This window comes from Pholcus phalangioides, unplaced genomic scaffold (genome assembly GCF_987345545.1).
Source record: "Pholcus phalangioides strain wild (caught in Gottingen) unplaced genomic scaffold, Ppha-v1.0 ptg000003l_1, whole genome shotgun sequence".
Lineage (NCBI taxonomy): Eukaryota > Metazoa > Arthropoda > Arachnida > Araneae > Pholcidae > Pholcus > Pholcus phalangioides.
The window spans coordinates 5,151,698-5,173,964 of NW_028301596.1; the positions used below are offsets into that span (position 1 = coordinate 5,151,698).

Here is a 22,267-nt window from a genome sequence, read left to right on the forward strand (position 1 = left end):
TATCATATTGCATGTAAACCTTTTAATAGCTAAAACAATACTATTAAGACTTACATTAAATTTTTATCCAGTCTCATACCTACCTGTAAGAGGTCTTATTCCTTTTTCAAAATTATTTTCTGTAATTGAATCATGAGTATATTTTTTGGTCTTAGATGTTTCAACCTTTCATCATGATTATATGCTACCAATTCTTGGAAATGATTAATGTTCAAACTCTCGAGTCTTTCAAAGAATTTCTCTGAAGTTCTTTTCACATATTTGTATATTGATTCTACATTGAGTTCTTCATGTAAGTCAGTTACTTTAAAGAATTTTGGAGCTCCAGTAAATCTTCTTTGAATTTTATTCTGGAATACTTGCAGTGTATACATATTTCCCTTGGATGGATGTGCCCATGCCGGGGCTGCATATAGTAATGATGGACGAATTACTTGTGTATACATCAATACCTTGTTTCTTAGACTTAATTTGGTCCTTGGATTGCAGAATCTTGCAATTTGATCTATGTTTATCATGGCACTTTTAATTCTGTTTGAGGTGTGTTTTCTAAAATGAAATCTATTATCCATAAATACTCCTAGGTACTTGATACCATCTGTCGGATATATAGTGTGGTCCATGATATTAATGGAAGTATTTGTAGGTAATTTTCTCGTTGAGAACCACACACAAATTTGCAGTTCTCAGGGTTGAGTCTAGCTGTATTGAAGTAGTTCCATCTTTCGATCTTGTATATTTCATCTTGAATTTTTGTTAGGGCTGTTTGAGGATCATCATCAGGTTTCATTATTATCACATCGTCTGCTATATCAACATACCAAGAAGTCCATAGTTAACTACTGGAAAATCATCCATAAATATATTATGACCTGATATATTTATGGTATAATAATATTATTATGATCCTAAATTTGAATCTTGATTAATCCCAGCACATATTTTTCTGTATTGATTTTTCTTAGCCTATTTGTACTAGAAAAGTTCTGTGAAATATGATTATAAAAACTTGATGACAATCGAAGGATATCCTCTATCATTTTGTGTAATAGTCCTCTCTCTCCATATGCAGTTGAATGCCTTGCTATAATCCAATGCAACTGCAGCAGTATATTCTTTATTTATTTTTGCTTTCTGGACATAGTCTATAAACAATTAAGAACTGATGGCAAATACCATTTTTGTTTTGAATCAAAATTGCTCTGCTCTTCCTAGTTGATATCTGTGGTTTCTGCAATTCTAATAGTTATGCATTTTTTGAATAGCTTTGGCAAATGTGGCAATAATGCAATTGGTCTGTATGACTTTGCCTCTGCTTTTGGTTTCCTAACCTTTGGTATCACTTTTATGATAGCCTTCTTCCGCATTGTGGGAAAATATGCAAGTTCCATGAGAAGATTAAAAGTGTTTGCTATTGATATCATAACATATTGTGGAGTGAAGGAATAAGAGTTGCCAGGTTGGCAGTTTTTTCACCAATTGGGCTCACCAAATTTTTAATTTCCCATGTAAACGGGACTATTTCGTTGCCGTTGAGGACAAGGTGCTGCCCTTTTGAGGACATGCAGAAAATTCAAGGTCATATAGATCCATGTGAATTTCCTGCACATGTCTAAGGCGCCTAATTATATTTCGCTCCCCCACTGACAAATACCTGGGTATGCCACTTGTAGGGTTCGTTTTCAATGAATAATTGCCACACACAATCATAAGCACTCTCTGCCACGTTTATATATAATATTTGGTTTAATCATACTTTATCACAATAAACGTTATACTATTTACACGTCCTCCTCGCTTACAGCGAGCCTTTGAAATTACCTCCTGAGTCCACAGGAGCCAATCTCTAACTAACCGAAAACACACCAAGCTTCTTTTCTCTTCGTCGAGGGCCTTTCTCCCCCACCCACGCTTTTTACTCCCATCATGCTCCTTCCCAATGGGGGAAAACCTTACATTACCCCCTTCCTAAGCGTGAAATATGCATAACATATTTTACAAGACAATCTAATTACATGCATTGATACTGATAATAGAAACTAGGATATGATCAAATAACACGATACTGATAGCAATAAATATTTACATAATTTGCAATAAAACGCAAGTAACCATTACTGTTCATTATTTCAGTTCACACAATTCATTCTGTTCGTAAACGTGATATCACGTCTGCGCTTCCGTTGTCTGTCCCTGGAGTGTCCGCTTCCAGGTGTTGTGATGATGGTCGGACAGTATGAGTTTTTGTTCTGCCCCTACTGATGGAGTAATTGAAGCTCTGTCTGAGACTTCGTTCTTTCCTTTCAACTGGCAAGCCTCACATGCACACACAAAATTCCTTCGCAATCCCCTCCCAATAAAATGAGTACTAGATTCTGTCATTTGTTTCTTAGCACTCTTGTACATGTCCCTCAAGAGGAGTTTTACGGGCCCTTCGCAAAAAAACTTTTTTTTTTTCTTTGGTAAAACCAACCCCCCAACCCCTTTGTTGAAGGGCACAGCCCGCCGTATCCTCACTTACCCTTCGCTGCTGACTCCCATTCAGCAACCAGTGGGTCGCTTCTTCGAAATTCTTCTTGTGGGGTGAGGGTGTGCTCTGTTTATGTTTTTTCCTCTCATCCACTCCATCTCTCCCACCCTGCTTTGCCTGCATTTCGTTGTTCGTTATATCCTTCTTGTTCATAGCTGCGATCTTTTGGGCCTTCACTTCCCCTTTGAGTAAGTTGATAATTTGTGGATGTAATATGGCCTCCTCACTTATGTGGGGTGTAATAGCGCACAAGATGGCTCTGTGGTGGACTACACTTGTTTTGTCCGTTACGGGAATGGCCAGATTGATGTGTCTCAAACCTGCCAAAATAGGCTTTCCGAATGCAGGTTTCAAATATGTCTTTGCTTTAGACTCTGTCTTGTGGCGAGGGACCAAATCTTCTCTTAAGACAGAAATTTGGCAACCTGAATCAATCAATGCATTCACAGTTTTTCCCTCAATGCTAACTTTCATTCTCTTCAATGCGGTGATAGATTGGATATATCCGGAATCCTGTCTGATATCGTCACTGATACCGATTCCTGTTACTGAAAACGCTTCTTGTGGTACACTTTCCGTTTCTATCTGGTTGACTCTAGCATCCAAATTACCTGCTCTTCTATTACTCATGCTGACTCTGTTCTTATTTTCAGGACAGTTTTTTTTTACATGGAATCTTGACGAACAAATGAAACAACCTTCCTCTCGAAGTGGCTTCTGATCAGAATATTTCTTTCCATGGTCATGCTCATGAAAATATCTATTCTGTTGGTTATCATAACATCCTATGTCAGAAAAATTTTCTGAATGTGAACCGCTATTATTTGTCGCACTCGTGTAATTATCTACTTCTTTCGCGAGTTTGACTGCATCTAACCAACCGTCTGTTTCTTTCAACTGTATATAGGTTCTGATGTTTCGGGACAGGCTTTCTTTAATTTTATCAACGATGACCAATTGTTTCAAATCCTCAAATGTGCTAACTTCCCTCGACTTGAGGTATAAATCTACAGCTGTTTCCACCCTGACCGCATATTGACTACACGTTTCCTTCGTTTTCCTTTTCATTGTATCTAGATTCTTTTTATGTTCAATGGGAGTGATTTGAAATTCCTTCAAAATCATCTCTTTGATTCTGTTGTAATCATCAAAATCGGGTTCTGCCTGCCTCATACTTATGCATCCAGCCTTCCCCTTCAAAATGCATAGTATAATTTTCCCATGGTATTCCTCCGGGACCTCATACAACTTGAATATAGTCTCTGCTTGATGAAAGAAAAAAGGCCAATCCTCTATGTTTTCCGTCACCTCTGGTATTACACCTTTCATTAAATTCAAATACCCAAAAAAATCATTATTTCCACGTGTTCCACGTCTTTCATTATGTGTTATTTTTTCTACCTCTAATTCGTGGTTTCTTGCTTCTCGCTCTGTTCTTTCATTGATAATACTATTTAGTAATTCTTTCACAAATTCTGGTTCATAATGAGGACTTTTCATGATTAGCTCTTTCAAATCCACAACCTTTGCGGCTTTGGGGACTTCCACCCGTAACTCATCTGCTAAAATCAGCAGGTCCTCTTTTCGTCCCCTGGCAAAGACGGCCATTTTTAATATTTTTTCTTCTTTTTTTTTAAAAATCAATATCGAATGAAATTACTGTACGAAATAGCTCGGTTTCGCCTGATAACAAAAAAATGTGACCGCTCACCTCGGTATAGGCGAAAGTCTTGATGCTCGTTCGTTTCTGCCGATGGTCGAGCTTTCACACGAATATTCCGATGTCTTGAGACACTGGTGACCACCCAATGTGTGATCAGCTACGCCAAGTGATCAGTCCTGATCCTTCTATTTTGTCAACCGCTTAACGATGATTTATTCCTGCGATCACCTTCGCACAAAATAGTCAGTTTCCATTCAGTATAGTTCTACTGACACCACTATGTAGGGTTCGTTTTCAATGAATAATTGCCACACACAATCATAAGCACTCTCTGCCACGTTTATATATAATATTTGGTTTAATCATACTTTATCACAATAAACGTTATACTATTTACACGTCCTCCTCGCTTACAGCGAGCCTTTGAAATTACCTCCTGAGTCCACAGGAGCCACTCTCTAACTAACCGAAAACACACCAAGCTTCTTTTCTCTTCGTCGAGGGCCTTTCTCCCCCACCCACGCTTTTTACTCCCATCATGCTCCTTCCCAATGGGGGAAAACCTTACACCACTGATAATGATCACTTGATATAACAAGTGGTGACTGTGACTTATATTCAAAAATGTACTGTTATATCGTTAGGTAAGAGTTTCACTATTTTATTTAAATATAAAATTTTTCACTGCATACTAAGAAATGCTGGTTTGTGAAATTTTCACATTAGCAAAATCTACAACATGTGAAAGTTCATTTTTGTATTAATTTCCCCAAAAGTTAAAAATCTTATTTTGAGACTGAAACAAAAGCGCAGAAATAGACAAACTTCCACTGTATTAACTTCAAGAAATCTAATGTTATAGCCTATTAAATAAGAAAATATAGATTACTTCAAACTAAATTTTAAAAAATAGTCAACTCTCATTTTAACTATTATTCCTTTACAGTAACCGGTATTATGAGTTTGTCTCAAATGAAATGACTGTCCCATAATTATGTTTTTATTTTGATGCAACATCTGTCTTCGATTGAATTATGGGGGTCGTCACATAATGAGTGCCAACTGTATTAGCATAATCGCATCTACCACATGAGAATAAAATTAAAAAAAATAGCATCAATACAAGATGATTGCAATTAACAAAAATTTGGTTTTCAATTCCTACAAATGATTGCACATTCTTGCACTCAAACAAAGTTGTATTTCTTAAGAGTAGGAACTGTAGGGTTCGACACCACTTCACCCTCTTCCATCTCCACTCCCCAAAAACAAAGAGTATCCTGTCTAGGCATTTTATACATTGTCACCATAAAATGCGCCTACTTCTTTTTCGCAAGCATAACTATGGTCCATTACCTTTGGCAATTTGCTATATTTTTCTCCTGTTTCAGGAAAAAGTGAGTTGTGCTGGTATTATGTGTCTGCAATCTTAACTTACCAGACATCCTCTTTTTTTATGTCATTTCAAGCGTCCTCCTATGTTTTAGAAGATTCGCCCCTTTTTATTCCTTTTCCGAGATTTTTTTTTCACTCTGAAACATACAGCTTATCTTTTTTTTCCACATTTGAACCAATCGTTGTCAAAATTCCCAGAATACAAGAACCTAAATTGCCCCCAAGCAGGACAGACGCTATTGTAATCATGGCGGAACTAGCTTCAGGAGAATACCAAAAAGACAGTTGGAAAAACCGCTCTGGAAGAACAAAACTGCAATATCAATTTCAAGAATACCGTTGTATGCTCACCAACAGCTAATGCCTTATACTGAAGTGGAGGGAGAGGAGGTGTTGCCTCTTCCATTCAGAAATGAAGAAAATACGATGGAAACAACATTCATCTCACCTTTAGTAAAAAAGCAATGCTTCAGAAAGAAAAAAGAACCTCTCACCTTGCTACATCCAAAGTAATAAAACTGATCGGACTGTGAAAAACTCATTAAAAGGGGAGGGGAGACAGATTAGTATTTGTTCTTTTTGATTTTTTAGGGGTTCTATTTTAGTTGGGAAAACATAGCTGTCTTTTTTTATAGTATAGTGGCGCCATCCATTGTGGAAATCAGGAAAGTGATGTCATGAAGGTGTGACATGCCGGCGTCCTTTTTTGGTTTTTGAATCTGGTGACCTTAATCTAACTGCTTGCATGCTTATCTAATGTTATGTGTGTGGGGGACGCGATGGGTCCCCAGCACTCATGGGGAATATATGGCCCGCATAAGGGCCAGGCATCCCCTTAAAATTTCTATTCTGGTAATGTTATGTGTGGTGGTGTTGGTATTGCCAAATACGTTTCAAATTGTGAATGATATAATATTTGCGCTGTTGTAGGACTTAACTCTCTGTGACGAGACTCTTCAACAGGGAGATCAGCTCAACTCAGAGATTTGAGAAATATAAAAGACTGTTCATTCCTAGCAGTAGGTCCGATATAGACCACGTCAAGTTTTTTTTCTATACAATGATCATATGAAAATTTTGTAAGGGAATGGAATGAAAAAAACTCTATTATAAATTGTTTATTAAGAAAATTTACAAAAAAACATTCAAAAAGTATAACCCATGATAATAGGGGGAAAAAACATTTCCAAACTCAAACATTTTCCATCACACACCACGAAATTTAGGTAGTCTTTTCTCTTTGAATGCCATCAACCCTTCCATGCGATCTTGGGTATTGATAACCTGTGCATAACATGCCAATTCGAATGCAAGACCAGTGTTCAAATCAGTGTCAGCAGATTTGTTTATCGCCGCTTTCGCCATGCGTAGAGCAATGGGACCTTGTTGACGGATCTCATCGGCAAGGTCCAAAGCTTTCAAGAATGCAGCGTCACCATTTTCATTTTGCTTCACCACGTGATTGACTAGATTGATTTTGTGTGCTTCTTCGCCGTCAATTATCCGAGCTGTAAAAATCAGTTCTTTAGCCAGGGCTGTTCCTATGATACGAGGGAGTCTCTGAGTACCGCCTCCACCGGGGATGATGCCCAACCTGGTCTCTACGAGTCCCATTTTAGCATTTGATGACGCAACACGTAGATCACATCCCAGAGCCATTTCCAAGCCACCTCCTAATGCTGGTCCGTCGATGGCAGCTATAGTCGGCACCGGCAAGTTGTCGAATTCGGTTAACATACCCCGAATTCTAGCTACGAAAGGACCGACTTCGGCTTCCGGCATGGTTGCTCGCTCTTTGAGATCGGCACCGGCGCAAAATACGTTTTTCACTAGACTATGGATGATCACAACCGTTATTTTATTGTCGTGTTTGATGGTGTCGATGACCTCGCCGAATCTGTTCAGCAGCGACTTGCTGAAAGAATTTTTCCTCTCTGGTCTATTCAATCCCAACGTCACGATCCCTTCCCGATCCCCGTTCAGCCGTTTAACGCATATTTCCTCGGCCGCTGAAGCTGAGTAACCGCGATGGAATACGGCGTTCCTCAGCAACCCTCGTGCTATGGAAGACTTTAATAATAAGTTGTTTACCATCATCTTCGCAGTTATATTACCTGACGATGTAAACAAATGGGCGTAACAATTCAGGACGGTCATAACCTTTCCAAAAAAAAATTACACAAATTATTTTTATTTGACCATTTGTCCTTATTTCCTTGCACAAAATTTCTTCAATAGTATTTGAGTAATTCATCGTTTTTTAGTAAAAATATTCATTTTCTTAAGTATGCCGAGAAAGTTGACACAAATTTTTTATTGAAAGGATGTCATTTAACGCGAATTTTGCATCGATGAAGTGTCCCGTTTTTTCTCAAAATATGGTCACATCAGAGATGATTAAAAGAATGAATATAAACTTTTGTATCAGATGCAAAAATAAGAAAAAATTTATTACATAATTTTTGGTAATACTACAAAAAACGTGAAATATCATATTTTAAATTCCAAAAAAATTCTAACATGACTGCAAATTCTAACAACTGCTACTAATATTGAAGGTGACATCATGTGATCTAGTAAAGGCGGGTAAATTTAAATATCCCTGTGCGTTGTATGAGAAACACCTTCGTCCCGTCTCTGCGTGCTCGGAACTCATTTTAACATTTTTTTTTTAACTGAATGCCTAAATTTATTCATTTTTATTATTTAGATATGTTTTTACGTGCTTATTAATAAATATTTGTGGATCCCAAGATGGTGGAGTATCAGTAAGTTTTTATTTTCACATGTTTTACACAACTCAATAAAATACTTCTTTCCCCACCCCGCAAAGCTTCTTTTCCGTCCAATATTCATCGGGATATGTTATTGTTTGTTACATTATGATGTTATTTTATGTTTTAATAGAATTGTTTTACATATGAAATGTCATGGCTCACACTTCTTTGATCAGAGCCCCCTGGTGTTTTTCCGTGGGCTGCTCAAGCCATGTGTTGAATTTAAAGCATTCAAATATGAAACACGTGATCAGAATTTCGTGAAAATTTACTATTGGACTGTACATGCATCGCAGAAACACGGCTAGAGTTAGGGAAGGGGAGTGGGTACAATTACCCTTGGTGGCAATCTTGAGTGGGCGGGAGGTTGGTTCCTATTAGGGTAGGGCTGAAGAGGGCTCCAGCCTGAGGACTCGGGATGACACTTTTTAAGTGTAAATTCATTATAAGAATGTCACCATTGAAGATCTACAGCAGTGTTTTCCAAAGTGGGAAGTGGGCAATATCACCCCCCCCCCCCCCCGTGGGCAGTGGAATGATCCAAGGGGGCAATAGAAACTGCAGGTATAGCATAGGATACAATGGGTTTGCTTGAGTTGGTGGGCGATGAGAAAACCGTTTCTGAAGAAGGGGGTGATGGAATAAAAAGTTTGGAAGCTATGATCTACAGGAGGGAAGGGGATAAAAACACAAATATAAAATACATTTAAATGGGGGCAAATTGGATAAATGTTTGCCCCCACCCCCAGATGGGGATCCAGGAGGTGGGGGATCATCCCATATGCAGAATAATTAGAGTAAAATTATGTGTGTCCCTTAAAATATGAGATCAGGTAACAAACTTGCTTAACGAATCGCCCCTTCCAAAACATTTCCCTGGGTCTGCGCCTCTTCTCCCACCCCCATAAAAAGTAATCCTGAGTCCTAGTTGGGGCAGAATGTAGGTCTGATGCCATGGGGACTGAGTTTTCTATTTTTGTTTAAACTTTTGGGGAGGAGAGGATGCCAAAATGGATACGAGCCTTGGGCGGCAGAATGAATTTTCCTTTCTAGTCGTGACTCTGTCCCCAGTTAAAGCTGTGTGTAAAAGGACATCTAACAAATTGATGCATGCCTGGAAGTGTTGCACATGTAGATCTTTTAATATACAAACACTAATCTAAGGTTTCTGTGTTGAAAGTATTTCAAGCATAGGCGGAGGTACAGGTAGGGAGCAGGGAGCATGCATTGTCCCCCCTTCCTACAAGTTTCAGTGGCTTTAGCTGAGTGATCTAATGCATATATACAAATTGGCATCGTTCATGCCTATGATTGCAAAATTATATATTCTGTAACGTGACTGTTCAGTAACTTCATTTGTTTCATTCGTTTATAGGAGAACGTTCTTGCAAGAGTACAGAGCTCATGAGAGAATCATTAGCCGTCAAAACATCAAAGAACTTAGGATTTGTGCCTTGAGACGAATACCAGTTTCCAGTGTCAAAGATGAATTTGTTCAAGAGACAAACGCAAGTGATGAAAGTATGTACATTTTCCTTATCAAAGCAGTACATTTTTGATTGCTTTTAATATCAAGCTTGTACATCTTCAGGTCTGTAGCTGCCATGTTCAACTTTATAATACAGTCTGCCTCCCGTATCCATAGTTTCCATATTCGTGGTTTCTCCCCCCCCCCCCCCCCACTTATTGGATTTTTTTGCAACATTCAGAAATCATCATTCATGTGTTTTGTTTACAAAATTTAAGTGGTGCATGTTTAGGATGGTTCATTTTTGGATGGTTCTGCCATCACTAGAGCTGTGGCAACTCCCAAGATAGAAAAAGTTACCACAATGTGCGTTAAAAGACACAACCATTTCTAAACAGCCAACTGTAGAGACTATAAAAGGCATTGTCACGTTAGCAGAAGAGGTGGGTGGAGAAGGGTTCAATGATATGAATATAGAAGTCAAACAACTAATTAATAGCGATTTAGAGGTAATGACAGGAGGATTTGATGCAGTTGACTGCTCCTGAAACTAAAGCGGTACCAGATCAAGATCAAAAAGTAGAAGACAAGTTCACCAAGAGTAACATAGCAGAAGGACTTTGCATGTTCAAATCAGCAATAGATTGTTTTCATGACATAGATTCCTCTATGGTACGCTCTTCACATGTAGAAAAATTGGTAGAGGAAGCCTTGTCACATCATATTCCAACATGATATGAAGAACTGGCAAATATAAATCGCAATGTTTCTTTCAGAAAACATCGCCAACAATCGCAGCACCCTCTATTACATTCCGTTACATCTATGTTACCTGACTCTTCTCATGCTGTTCAATAAACAAGATATACAGGAAAAACTATGGTTTCTGTTATTTGCTGATTTCTCCTATTCACAGTCACCCCTGGAACATAACCCTCGCGAATACGGGGGGAGGGGGGCAACTAATTGAAGAGCTGGTACTATACAGATGTTGAACATTCTATTATAGCATTTCTTGACCTATCAGTATGGCAAAACATGAGAATCTTTTTGTGTTATGTGTTTAGTATGATTACAGTATCCATGTATGGTATCATGGAGTGTTTTATATCTTAAGAGACGTACCAATTTTTCCCATATTATCTGACTCTTGATCCCGATCCATGCTTATGTAACCAGGTTTTTGGGATTGTTTCAGACTTATGGATGCACTTCACTTGACCTTTATTGGAGATGACTGATTTTTGAATTGATTTCAATCCCATGCTGTTAATAGGCACAGATATGTCTATTAAAGTTAAGTTTTTATAAATGCAAAACATTTTTAACAGTATCAAAATTGCAACTTATTTTTATGTATTTGGCAGTAGCCAAAAATAAGTTTGTTGTAATTGTTAATAGATAAAAAGTTTTTTTTTACTGTTTATGCTTTGCTCGTTATTTTGATGAGGTAATTTTCTACTCATAGTTTTGTTTTCTGGGCTCCTGTTGTGATCAATTTTTTATTGTATTGACTTCAATTTAAACTGCCATTTTTCATGTTTTCTTATTTTGCAGAGTGATGATGATGTTAGTGTATAACGCCCTTTCACTGTTATTTTTATTTGAAGCTTTTCAAAGATTTTCATCAAAGAGGTCAAGACTGGACAGATTAAGAACCTTACGGGATGAGAAATCTTTCAAAAAACTTCCATTCGAGAGGAAGAACAATTCACCGTCATGCCTTCCACTACCTTTAGCGCCACCAGTTCTGAAAACCAACATTGTGAAAGTTCCAACAACTAAGGCAAAAAATATATTGTTATTTTTCATTTCGTTGCTATAATTTGTCTTAGGCCATTTACATAACTAATTTAGCCAAATGCTGTAAGATGTATTTGACGAAAAAGTGTCTTAGGCTGAGATTTCACTATAAAAGTTTAATAAGAGTTCTTTTACAAAATTCGAAAACTTGCAACCAATAAGTGTAGTGTTACGTTAGGCTATAATGTAACTTTTATAGTGTAATCCTGGCCTAAAAGGTGTGAAATTCTATGGGTTTTTCCCTTCAAAAGTAAAATATATGAAGTATCAGTGAAAGAATTTTTACAGAATAAATTAATACTTTGCCAAAATGAATTATCAGAAAATAATAAAATTTATTTTAAAAATATATAATGTAATTTTTTTTTAGTCCCATTAAAATCCATAGTAAATTAGAAAAATTTGTGATGCTTTTTCTTCTGAAATAAATTTATACATTAAAAGGGAGAAAATTTATTGCTAGAGAAATTGGTGACTAAAATTCTTGATTTTTGTCATTTCTATATGCTGAAATAAATCTCTAAGGACTTTGAAAATATCTAAAAATTTGTAAAAATCAAGAATTTCAATCCCATATCTCTGAATTTTCATTCAATTCTTTCAGAGGCACAAATTTTTCCAATTGGCAATTTTTCGATTTGAGACCATATGAAAGCTTTAATTTTTGTATTTTTCCTAATAGATTTATTTTAAGATAATATTTATATATATTTAATATATATTAAGATAATATTTATTTTTGAGAGTTCAGCAATTGCAGAACACTGCTCTCTTTGCGGATAATTTTTCATATTTTATTTGAATTTTAAAATGAATGGGGAAAATTATAATATCCCTTCTAGACACTTGTTTAGCTACATAAGTATAAAGCAATAAATTTTCATGCACATTTGTAAAGTAATTTACTTTTTTTTTGTTGCAGTTTAGTATGTAATTTGTATGTGAAATATTTAAAAGCAGTATATCAATTTATATGGTTTAATTATTATGATAAAACATCTTCCTTGAAGTGAAATATTTTGATTCAATCAATTTACCCTTGAATAAGTTTTATTTATTGGCATGTCTCAATGGTATCTAAAATCTGTTCAATTAAACTGTTACAATTATCTTTCAGATATTAATAAGAACAGCTTCACTTGTGAAAAATGGATCAAGCTCCAAATCAAAGAACCCTAGCCCCAGTATTTCAAAAGATGTTCAACATGAAATTAATCGGACAAAAAGTATGCTGTTGGTTTTGTTACATGATCTTTCAAATAATTCTAATTGAGGCTTTGATGTATTTTGACTTATTTTAGTCACTTTATAACTTGTGTAAAAAAATTTCTTGTATGCAAGATTAATTAATACATAATTCCTCCTATATAAATGCCATTTTAAGTGCTTATTTCAATACCTTCATTCCAATCAATTCTTTCACAATGAAATTTATAAAATCATTTATACTAGTAAAGGCCCATAGCGTAGCAAACAGTAGGACGGGCTCTTCCAATTTTTCATTCAGGGCTGCCCGCATTAACATTTTAACAAAGTCTGGGGGAGGGGAGCATCAAGAAATATTATACACATGATATATAAAATGATTTGGCCTGTGGTCTGACCAGCTTTTGAGAAAGAAGAGCAGTTAAAAGAAATTCATCAAAATTTCATTGAAACATCCATACATTATCAGACTTTTCTTTTTTCTATTGGTAAACAATAAAAAAAGGTTTCTTCTGCTTAAAAAAAACCAGCAAAATAAATTCGTTAATGGAAAATTTTGCAAAACATTGTAGAGCTCTACATACGTGGAAATTTTTTTATGCAGTATCTGCTTGCCAATGTGGTTCTACATCATCCACCCTAATATTAACAAAAACTATTTCAGTACTTGATGCTGTGATATTACTAAGCCATATGTAGTAAAGCAGTTGCTTCCTGAAACTGCATCAAACGTTTTTCGAACAGCAGGGTTTTCTACGGGAAGATATCAGTGCAAGGGTTGGATTTCAAAATGGTTTGCAAGACTTTAATGCATGTAAGTTGCTTTCCTCTTGATCGCAGTGCTGAGGTTACATAAACATAAACGAAAATGTACATACAAACTTTCAGATATTGACACTCATTGAAAATTTTAGAGAAAGTCGAAACAGGAGATGAACATGGGATGAATGTCGTCTGTGTGTGTGTGAAGTCATCAGGGCTCGGCACGGGTCACTTTTTTCACTAAAAGTCACTTTTTTAGAAACGCGTCACTTTTATTACGTATTTTCAGGCCCAGGTCACTTTTTCCACTTTTTTTAGCAAAAAAACCTCGGTCTCGCGCGCTTTTCTACTGTCAGTGTTTTTCTTTTCAAGGAAGAACTTTAAAGGTTCAAGGTCGTTAATTTTCTCCCTCCCTTCATTGAATTACGATCGTTAGCTCCCTTCCCATAGAACCCCTATACATGAAGGCATCTTATCTTCCCAGGAGCATACCGTGTGACGTCAGCATAACTTGATTTCAAGGCGCTTGGAAAGAAAGCTCCTTGGTTAAAGAGTCATTTTATGGAAAAGCCGGTCGGAAAAAAATAGCGTAAAAGGCATACTTACACAAAGAATTCCCCCCCCCCCCCCCCACTACCATTCTTTCTTATTTCCCCACGCGTGCTCACTTGTTTTTTCATTTTCATCTTATTTTAAAATTGATCCTTTATTTTATTTGTTTTAAAAAGTTTTAGTCCTAAGGGCAGAATTCCTTTCTTGGAGCATCGAGCAAGTTACATTTGTTGTTTGTTCTATCGTTACTTTTGTTAATTTTTTTTAATATTTGAAATGGCGATTTAAGAGAGCCCGTGCAGAAACTAACTTACGTGCAGCGGGAGAATACCAAAGCGCGTGTATTAAAGATGCGTACTATTAATACGTATTAAGCGTATTATTAATACGCTTTGGAGAATACTCTTGTAGGTGGCCAAGGTTAAAGAAGCTCGCAAGTATTTTGAATTTACTTACAATAAAAAAAATCATCCGACTGAAAATCGTGATCTATCTAGAAATAAAATTCGTACTATTTTTCTAACTGGATTTAAATCTCAGCAAGAAACCGTAGCCCCAGGTATGATCGAAAGGACAACTGTTTATGAAAAGATCACAGAATCCTGCAATTCAACGTTTAGTTTAACACAAGGGTTTCCAAATCAGATGAAAATTGGTCATCAGGCTGATAAAAACTCAGTGCATGCGAGCCATAAATAGAGGCGGATTTAACTGTGGGCACACCAAGCACGCCTCTGACCCCTACTTTACACTTTTTTCCTAATTTAAAGGGCCTAATATTAATTTTTTTTTTTATGCCCGGGGCCGTCAACTACCGACCTTTATCCGCTTCTGACTGTAACTTAATTTAGAGCATCTTCACGATACCAATTGTTGACTTAATGTCGGTGTTGTGTAAAACAATCCCCTTTTTAGACCTCGAAAGTTATTAAAACGTTTTTGTCTCGAGTTGCTGTCATGACCGCAATAGGAGAGGGCGGGGTCTGGTTCCACGGGTGTTGAACGAGGAAGAGTGCCAGGGTGCCGAGTTTACTCTTTTTCCGTTAAAAAAATGGATACCGGCCCCGGGCGATAGTAAATTTTCGTTCGTACTTGCGGCCCAGGTTGCTACATACCGTGATCAGATCCAAAACTGGGGGGGGGGGGCAATGCCTCGAACAGCATTTTTGATGGAATGGTATATTTAAGAAAAGGCGATTAAATTTATTTGCAAAATTATCGAATTTCACAGTCAAGGGGCAGTAAAATTACGTTTCCCCTCCAGAAAAAAAATATTGTATTACGGCCATGGTAAATCGGGAGCCTCGGGTCGGGTGGGGGGGGGGGCAAATTCACTGTTTTTGTTCATTGAAAATTACAGGAGGAGTCAGAGCTAACGTGGCGACTTTTTTTCGCGCTAAAATTGGTAATCCTGACAGCAGCATCCATAAACTCGGTATCAACCCCATTTATAAACCCCGTATATTGTTGACAGGGCCGTCTTAAGAGTATCATGGGCCCCCGGGCCAATTGATTTTTCGGAGGCCCTACCAAACATTCTCGAAAATTTCAACCAGATCTCATTTTTGTGAGGCCCCCTCTTCGCTTGAGGCCCCCGGGCCCATGCCTTAAGACGGCACTGGTCGTTGATTCGATTTTTGTGTTCATTTTATCCTAATTTTCCGTATTTCTCGATATATTTCTATCTATTTTCGCATATTAGGTTGATTCATATTATAAATAATATATTTTTTTGTAATTTTATGTGCCCTTTGTCAGCCATCTTGAATTGACCGCCGCAAAACGGCGATTGATTGGCGCGGAAAAAAGCCGCCACGTTGGTGCTTACAAGGTTCATGGGAAATTTACCGGGGAAGGCCGCTGAGTCTTTTTCTGTTAAAAATTACGGGTGGAGGGGCCAAAATTATACTGTTTCTGGGTAAAGGAGCAAATGTTATCAATAGGCTCTGCCATTGGGGGGGGGGGTGGTTTGCCCTCCCTTAACGTGTATAACAATTAAAATAATTTAGTTAATTTAATAATTAAAATAATTAGTTAATTTAATAATTAAAATAATTTAGTTAATTTAATAATTTTAATACTTTATTCAATTTAATAATTTATTTAATTCAGTAATTTAAGTAATATTTTAATTTAATAATTTAAAATATTGTAAAAATATAATTTTATAGGGTTTTTTTTAAATCATTATAGTAAATTTCTTAAAATTTGTTGGAATACAAACCTAGGCATGTAAATAAAATTTGTACTAGTTAAAAAAAGTTTGAGTACATTTTGTATACTGTCATTCATAGCATAACATGAATGAAAAATCCACTGGAATGTAGATGGGACAAATTGTCTCATCAAAAATTTTGTGTTATTTCATTTTTTTCCCCTTTAAATGTGAAAACTTTTTCCTGTTTTGAAGTTTTTCCTGCTTAAATTGATTTTAAAATGGCTTGCGGAAAGCAACACGGAGGGAAGGCATTGCTGCTGTTACTTAAAAAGGATGTAATATTACTCTCTCACACATAGTTGTTGATAAATTTGATAAGTTATTCAAAACTTTTCTGGTTAGCAGAATGTGTTTGAGTTTGATTTATTTCACACTACTATGTAAAGAAAACAGATTTCAACGAGTTCCATTGAAATACAAAGTTTAGTAAAAACTAAATTCAATTTCAATTCATTCAATTTGGTAATAATCAAAATTCAGTGTCCATTTGGTCTCTGTCTAAAATTATTTTGGTCACTATTTGGTCACTATTTGGTCTCTTTTTTGAACATTTTGGTCACTATTTGGTCTCTTTTTTGAACATTTTGGTCACTATTTGGTCTCTTTTTTGAACATTTTGGCCACTATTTTCACTAGTTTTGAGGCCATGATCCGTGCTGAGCCCTGAGTCATGTATAGATACTGTCAAATCCTTGAAAGAACTGCAGCACTTTGCTTTGCATCATAATGACTGAGAAATAAAAATTTATTTTTATTTAAAGTGCGGAATTTATAATTCACAATTCGATGTGAATATTTAATGTATGTATTTTTAATAAGTAATGTATTATATCAAATGATAAATGCTTATTTAGAAATTATAGAGAAAATGTACATTTTTTATTTTATTTTTAAATTATCTACTTTATTTTCATTTAATTTCTTTGTTATCATATCTCAATTGCGTATGAGATCATTGCATAATTTTACATATCATGTTAATTGAACCTTTTTTAAGCAGAAACCTGTGTTCAACTGGAAGAAAACCTCTGTCTCTTGCAATTCCACTAAAGACAGGTTTTACTATATAAATTAATGTGTAATTTGTCATGGTTGCATAACATTATACACAGTTTGTATGAGCAACATGAGTTACATTTGGTCCTGATTTCATTATAGCGTATTATGACTTTCGTAAATTTTGGAAATGGACTTTGAATTTGGAATTGTGACTTGTGTAAATTTTTATGCTCTATAAAATATTTATATCTATTTTTCTTATTTAAGCAATCAAGACTAAAGCCCATGCCGAAAAGTATAAATTGAATGACATTAGTGGAGTTGGTATACCGATCAGAAGACCAGATTTTCCCAGTGATATAAGCTGTATCCATCCAGTGGCAGAATTCTCGTTTGCTCCAGATGACTTTTCTTTCACAGTTCCAGAAAGCATACAAAAATTACCTTACAGACCATCATTTATTCCTAGAGTCGGTTGGGATGCAGTTCCAAATTTATCCAGGATGTATGTATGATAATAGGTTAAATAGGTTTTTATTCACCGATGAACTTATCTTATTTTTACTGTGGGTTTTTTTTTATACTTTTCAGATCTACTCCAGTACCTTTTAAAGTTCCAAAAGAAGACACTGCATCTGTGGTAAATAAGACTCATTTGAAACGTACCAAACCTCTTTCCAATGTGATAAACAAGATTCCAGGAGTTTCAAATCTATCACAAAAAAAGAGCCCAGTTTTATCAGAGACTAGAATTCTACCAAAAGGGAAAACCACATTCCAATTTAACATGGCAAGAAACAGTGTTGGTAGGCATTCTCTCGCTGCAAAATCACAAAACCAACATAAATCTCCGTTACAAAATGGGCTGGAAAATAATTCCACCAACAACTTAAAAATTTCAAACAAAGAGAACAATTGTGTTGGTGCTAAAGTAAGTCCTTTCAATTTACTGGATAAGAAAGCAGATCTTAAGATAGCAAATCGCACTAATGGAGGTTTTCGAACCACTTATAGAAGTAGAGCTTCACTTTTACCCTCTGATCAAAAAAATAATGGTGCAAATAGACTGAGCATGGCAACAAAAGATTTTGGTAGACTCCAATGCAATAACAGCTCTCTGAAACAACTGAGTCAGCAGCGGAAAAGCATTAGCACAAAGGCGAAAACTAAAAATTTGAAGCTTACCAGTACCTCTTCTGGTGATTCAAATAAAAACCAGAAAATGAAACTGAGTTCAAGTGTTGAGATACGGAAAAGTTATACAAAAACATTGCTAAAGCCCTCAGCGTCTTTGGGAAATGTGAATGGCAAGATGGAAAATTGTGATATAAAAGGGTCAAAACAAGAATCTTCAAAAAGTTCCTCGAATAAATCAGTCTCTGAGCCGGTTAAAAATCTAAATGATTCATCCATGAATGCAGAACTCATCAATAGAGATTGTATGGGTAATACATTTGGTACTCTTCAGACTGTTCAAAATGGGATTGAACCGAAGGAAATTGAAGAAAGTTCTCAAAATCTTCTCGGCAATGAAACTTCAGACATGAATATGTCATTGATGAGACAAAATATAGAAAATTTCGTAGACAATGATCCAGATGATAAGATTATAGAAAGAAAAATAATCACGCATAAAGATGTGTTTCGCAACAGTTTTAGCTTGATGTCAACATGTTTCATAGATGGTAAGAATTTCAACTCTTCATGTATTATACTTTGTTAAGTTACCTTACAAATGTTTTTTTTTAAATTTAGGGAATAAAATTTATATTACTAGGTATAATGTTTTTTTGTCAGATGAAATTTTGGATGATGCCATCAGTGCTGAAATAGCAGCTCTTGACCTTTCTTCCTCGATAAATATGGCTGGTGACACGCCTTTGCGAAATACGAAAATTTTCTCTCTCGTTGATTCACCCTTTGGAAAACCTCTGAAAAGTTCGTTGAAATTCCTGAATGAAGTCAGAAGTCCTTGGAGAAGTGCTATTACTCTTGACTCGATCAAGAAAAATAAGGGTGAATATTTTAGCTTTTGTATGCAGAAAAATGTAGTACTCTGTATTTTTTTTTTTTTTTGAGATGCATTCAATTGCTTACTGCTATATATCTGATTTTTTATTTGATTGGACACACAGTTGAACATTACATGAAAATATTTTTAAAATGCTCTCTCTTCTCCCCCCCCCCCTAATTATTTTACTTTTGTCTTATACTTTGGTAAGACACTGAACTGATACTACCATAACGCAAAACAATATTGACACAGAAAATTTGTTAAACATTAAACCGGTATTGATTTCATATTTTTAACCAATCCATTGTGCAGTCTGTCTAACTAATACAGGGACTTTCAACTGTTTGAGTTTGCACAATCTCTAGTTTCTTTGACTAGAGATTGTACACCTCTGATTTAAAATTTTATCACAATCTGGTCTTAAACTGCTAAACTCAGCTTTTTATGTTATACATTTTTTGTTTAATTTCTGTGCTAAATCTTATCTGTTCCATTGAGATATTGAATATCTTTAGGTTTGCTTGCCGATGAGACAAAGGTAGCAACAAATAATGGTGATGCCGGATCTGTTTTCAAGAAGAAAATGGTAAAAACAGCTAACCAGCCGTTCCATTACATTAAAAAAAAAAAAGCTTTTGTAATATAATTTTTGTGCTCGCCGTTCTCAAGGAAAAAGACTTTTCTAGATATTATATTAATAGAGGCTGTAAAAGTCTCCACCTATTTCAGTGTATCACTCTACTGAGTGTAAAATTTAAAAAAAAAGCAGAAAATGAAGTCTCTCTCTCGTCACAGAGACCTGCGTCTGTTTAATCTCAGAAGAAACGTCAGGAAGAAAATGTCTTAGAACATAGTCTAATAGCCTGGAAACTGCTTTTAAGTCATTGAATGCCAGCTGTGAAAGCCTCGGACAATACTTCAAGGAAAGGCAGAGTTGTCTCTCGTTGTGCATATGGTATTGCACTCGCCCGGATCGCAAGAGGACCAATGTTCAATGCTTAGCGGAGGAGACAGCAAACTTTTCAGAGTTCACTTCAGCATAATATCCAAAAGTCTCTTTCCTTGATGCTTTTTTAATAGTTTTGTTTTATTCATATCCCAGTGTGCATTTAGGATCTCTTGCACCTTTGTGCTATTAAAATTCTTACTGCTCTTTCATCCACCACATACTTTTCTTACATAAAACACAGAAATTTAGGCATCTGTTACCTTCATTTACAATTTGGAAGATGGATGACAAGATTTCTTAAACACATCATAACCACATTATATCCACACGCTTCCTGGCATGCACCAACTTATTAGAAATTTCTTTGAGGAATATTCACAAGGGGCATGTGTTAGTCAATTCATTCATGTTTGGATAATACGTCCAGCTTTTATGTGAATAGATTATCACTAAAAAAATGTCTTGATTAGGATTTTACAGAGGAAATTTAGTTTTAACGTACCTATAAATTTTAAATTATTAGTTCATAATATGAAAGATGGATTGACATAAACTAGCATCAATCACAGTTATGTACCTTAACCCTCTAGTTGCGAGTAATGCATTCCACATGTTCCACAAAATTTTCTGGGATACACTATTATTACGTTCTATATACATAGTGCAGAGGTGGCCAACTTTTCTCCCTTTGAGGGCCAACGTAATGATCAGCTGTAGTATTGCGGGCCACACCAGGGGCGACACTCCAGAATATAAGTTGCACCAGTAAATTCACCTAGAAAGCTTGCAGTTTTGTGTATGTTTTAAGTGTACATACATAAGTATAAAAAAGTCACCGATCCTCTACCCTGGGCTTCAAATACAGAGACTACAACACAAAACTCACCCAACAAGGTGGCGGGGAAAAAATAGGAAGAAAATGCCAACATAAACTTTGAAAGTAGTTTGTGTGTTTGATAAAGCAATATATCACCATATATTGCTTTATCAAACACAGTAAATTATTTTATTTGAAATAATGAATGTAAATAGTCTGATTAATAAGGAAGTTTATCGTGAGGTACTTGTTATAACATTATTCAGATATCCAATTCGATACATAGTACTTTTACCTAGTCACAGGTTGCATGCTAACCATCCCTGGCAAAATAGTTGATAAAAATTCCCTACGATTTTATACAGAAAAACTCAAAAATCGCCTGTGGCTGGAGGGTTAAGTAGTGGTAAAATATAGTTTATTTTATCTCATGGCAGTATCATTGTATAAAGATGCATTTTTTAAGGTCTTGTTACTTTCAGATCCCCGATGCATCCAATGCAGATAGTTCTTCCTGTGGACATAACAGCCATTATCACAAGGACATGACGCCATTGCAATCTCAACATACAGAATCAGTTGGTAGGAACAGTATACAAAGACCTGTATCTGAAAAAGACTCGTCTACTGTAGAAAAGAGTACTTTTGAAATAAGTTTACTTGGGACTCCTTTTAAACCCTCTGGACTCACTAATGTTCCTATAAGAGGAGATCTTATAACTTTCTCGCCAATCGTTAATAGGGTTATGTGAAGATTTATACTGGTTTTTATATTTTAATACAATAAATATTTTATGTTCAGCAAGTTGAAAGTGTATGAAAAATTGGATCTATGCAATATACTATCACAAGCAAACTCAACACAAACTGAATGTTTCAATCAAGGAAGGGAAATAAGTTTTTCCATGTTGTGGAGAAAATTTTTCCTGCTAATTTTGAACATACAAGGACAAGCTGATGAGGAAAGAAACATTATACTAGTAAGATTACAAGATTTTTGTATTGAGAAGGGGAGAGAACATTTCTAATTGCATGTGGCCATCTGGTTGGCCTATGTCATTCACGAGCTATTAATTTATTGTTGACGCTGTCCATGTACGGTGCCTTTCAACAT

General features: G+C 35.9%; 2 protein-coding genes across 2 annotated transcripts; one reads left to right on the forward strand and one right to left on the reverse strand.

Annotated features, from left to right (window-relative positions):
* Nucleotides 1-6,691: 6,691 nt before the first annotated feature.
* LOC149087943 (methylglutaconyl-CoA hydratase, mitochondrial) lies at nucleotides 6,692-7,743 on the reverse strand. The gene has a single exon (XM_089242818.1). It carries the CDS (start codon nucleotides 7,683-7,685, stop codon nucleotides 6,795-6,797), a length of 891 nt encoding a protein of 296 aa, XP_089098944.1. The 5' UTR covers nucleotides 7,686-7,743; the 3' UTR covers nucleotides 6,692-6,794.
* A 439-nt stretch (nucleotides 7,744-8,182) lies between these two features.
* Nucleotides 8,183-21,952, forward strand: LOC149087944 (uncharacterized). The gene is made up of 9 exons (XM_089242828.1): nucleotides 8,183-8,356; nucleotides 9,741-9,886; nucleotides 11,444-11,619; nucleotides 12,754-12,862; nucleotides 17,641-17,878; nucleotides 17,965-19,058; nucleotides 19,171-19,389; nucleotides 19,903-19,973; nucleotides 21,636-21,952. Exons 1-9 carry the CDS (start codon nucleotides 8,343-8,345, stop codon nucleotides 21,903-21,905), a joined length of 2,337 nt encoding a protein of 778 aa, XP_089098954.1. The 5' UTR covers nucleotides 8,183-8,342; the 3' UTR covers nucleotides 21,906-21,952.
* Nucleotides 21,953-22,267: the final 315 nt, after the last annotated feature.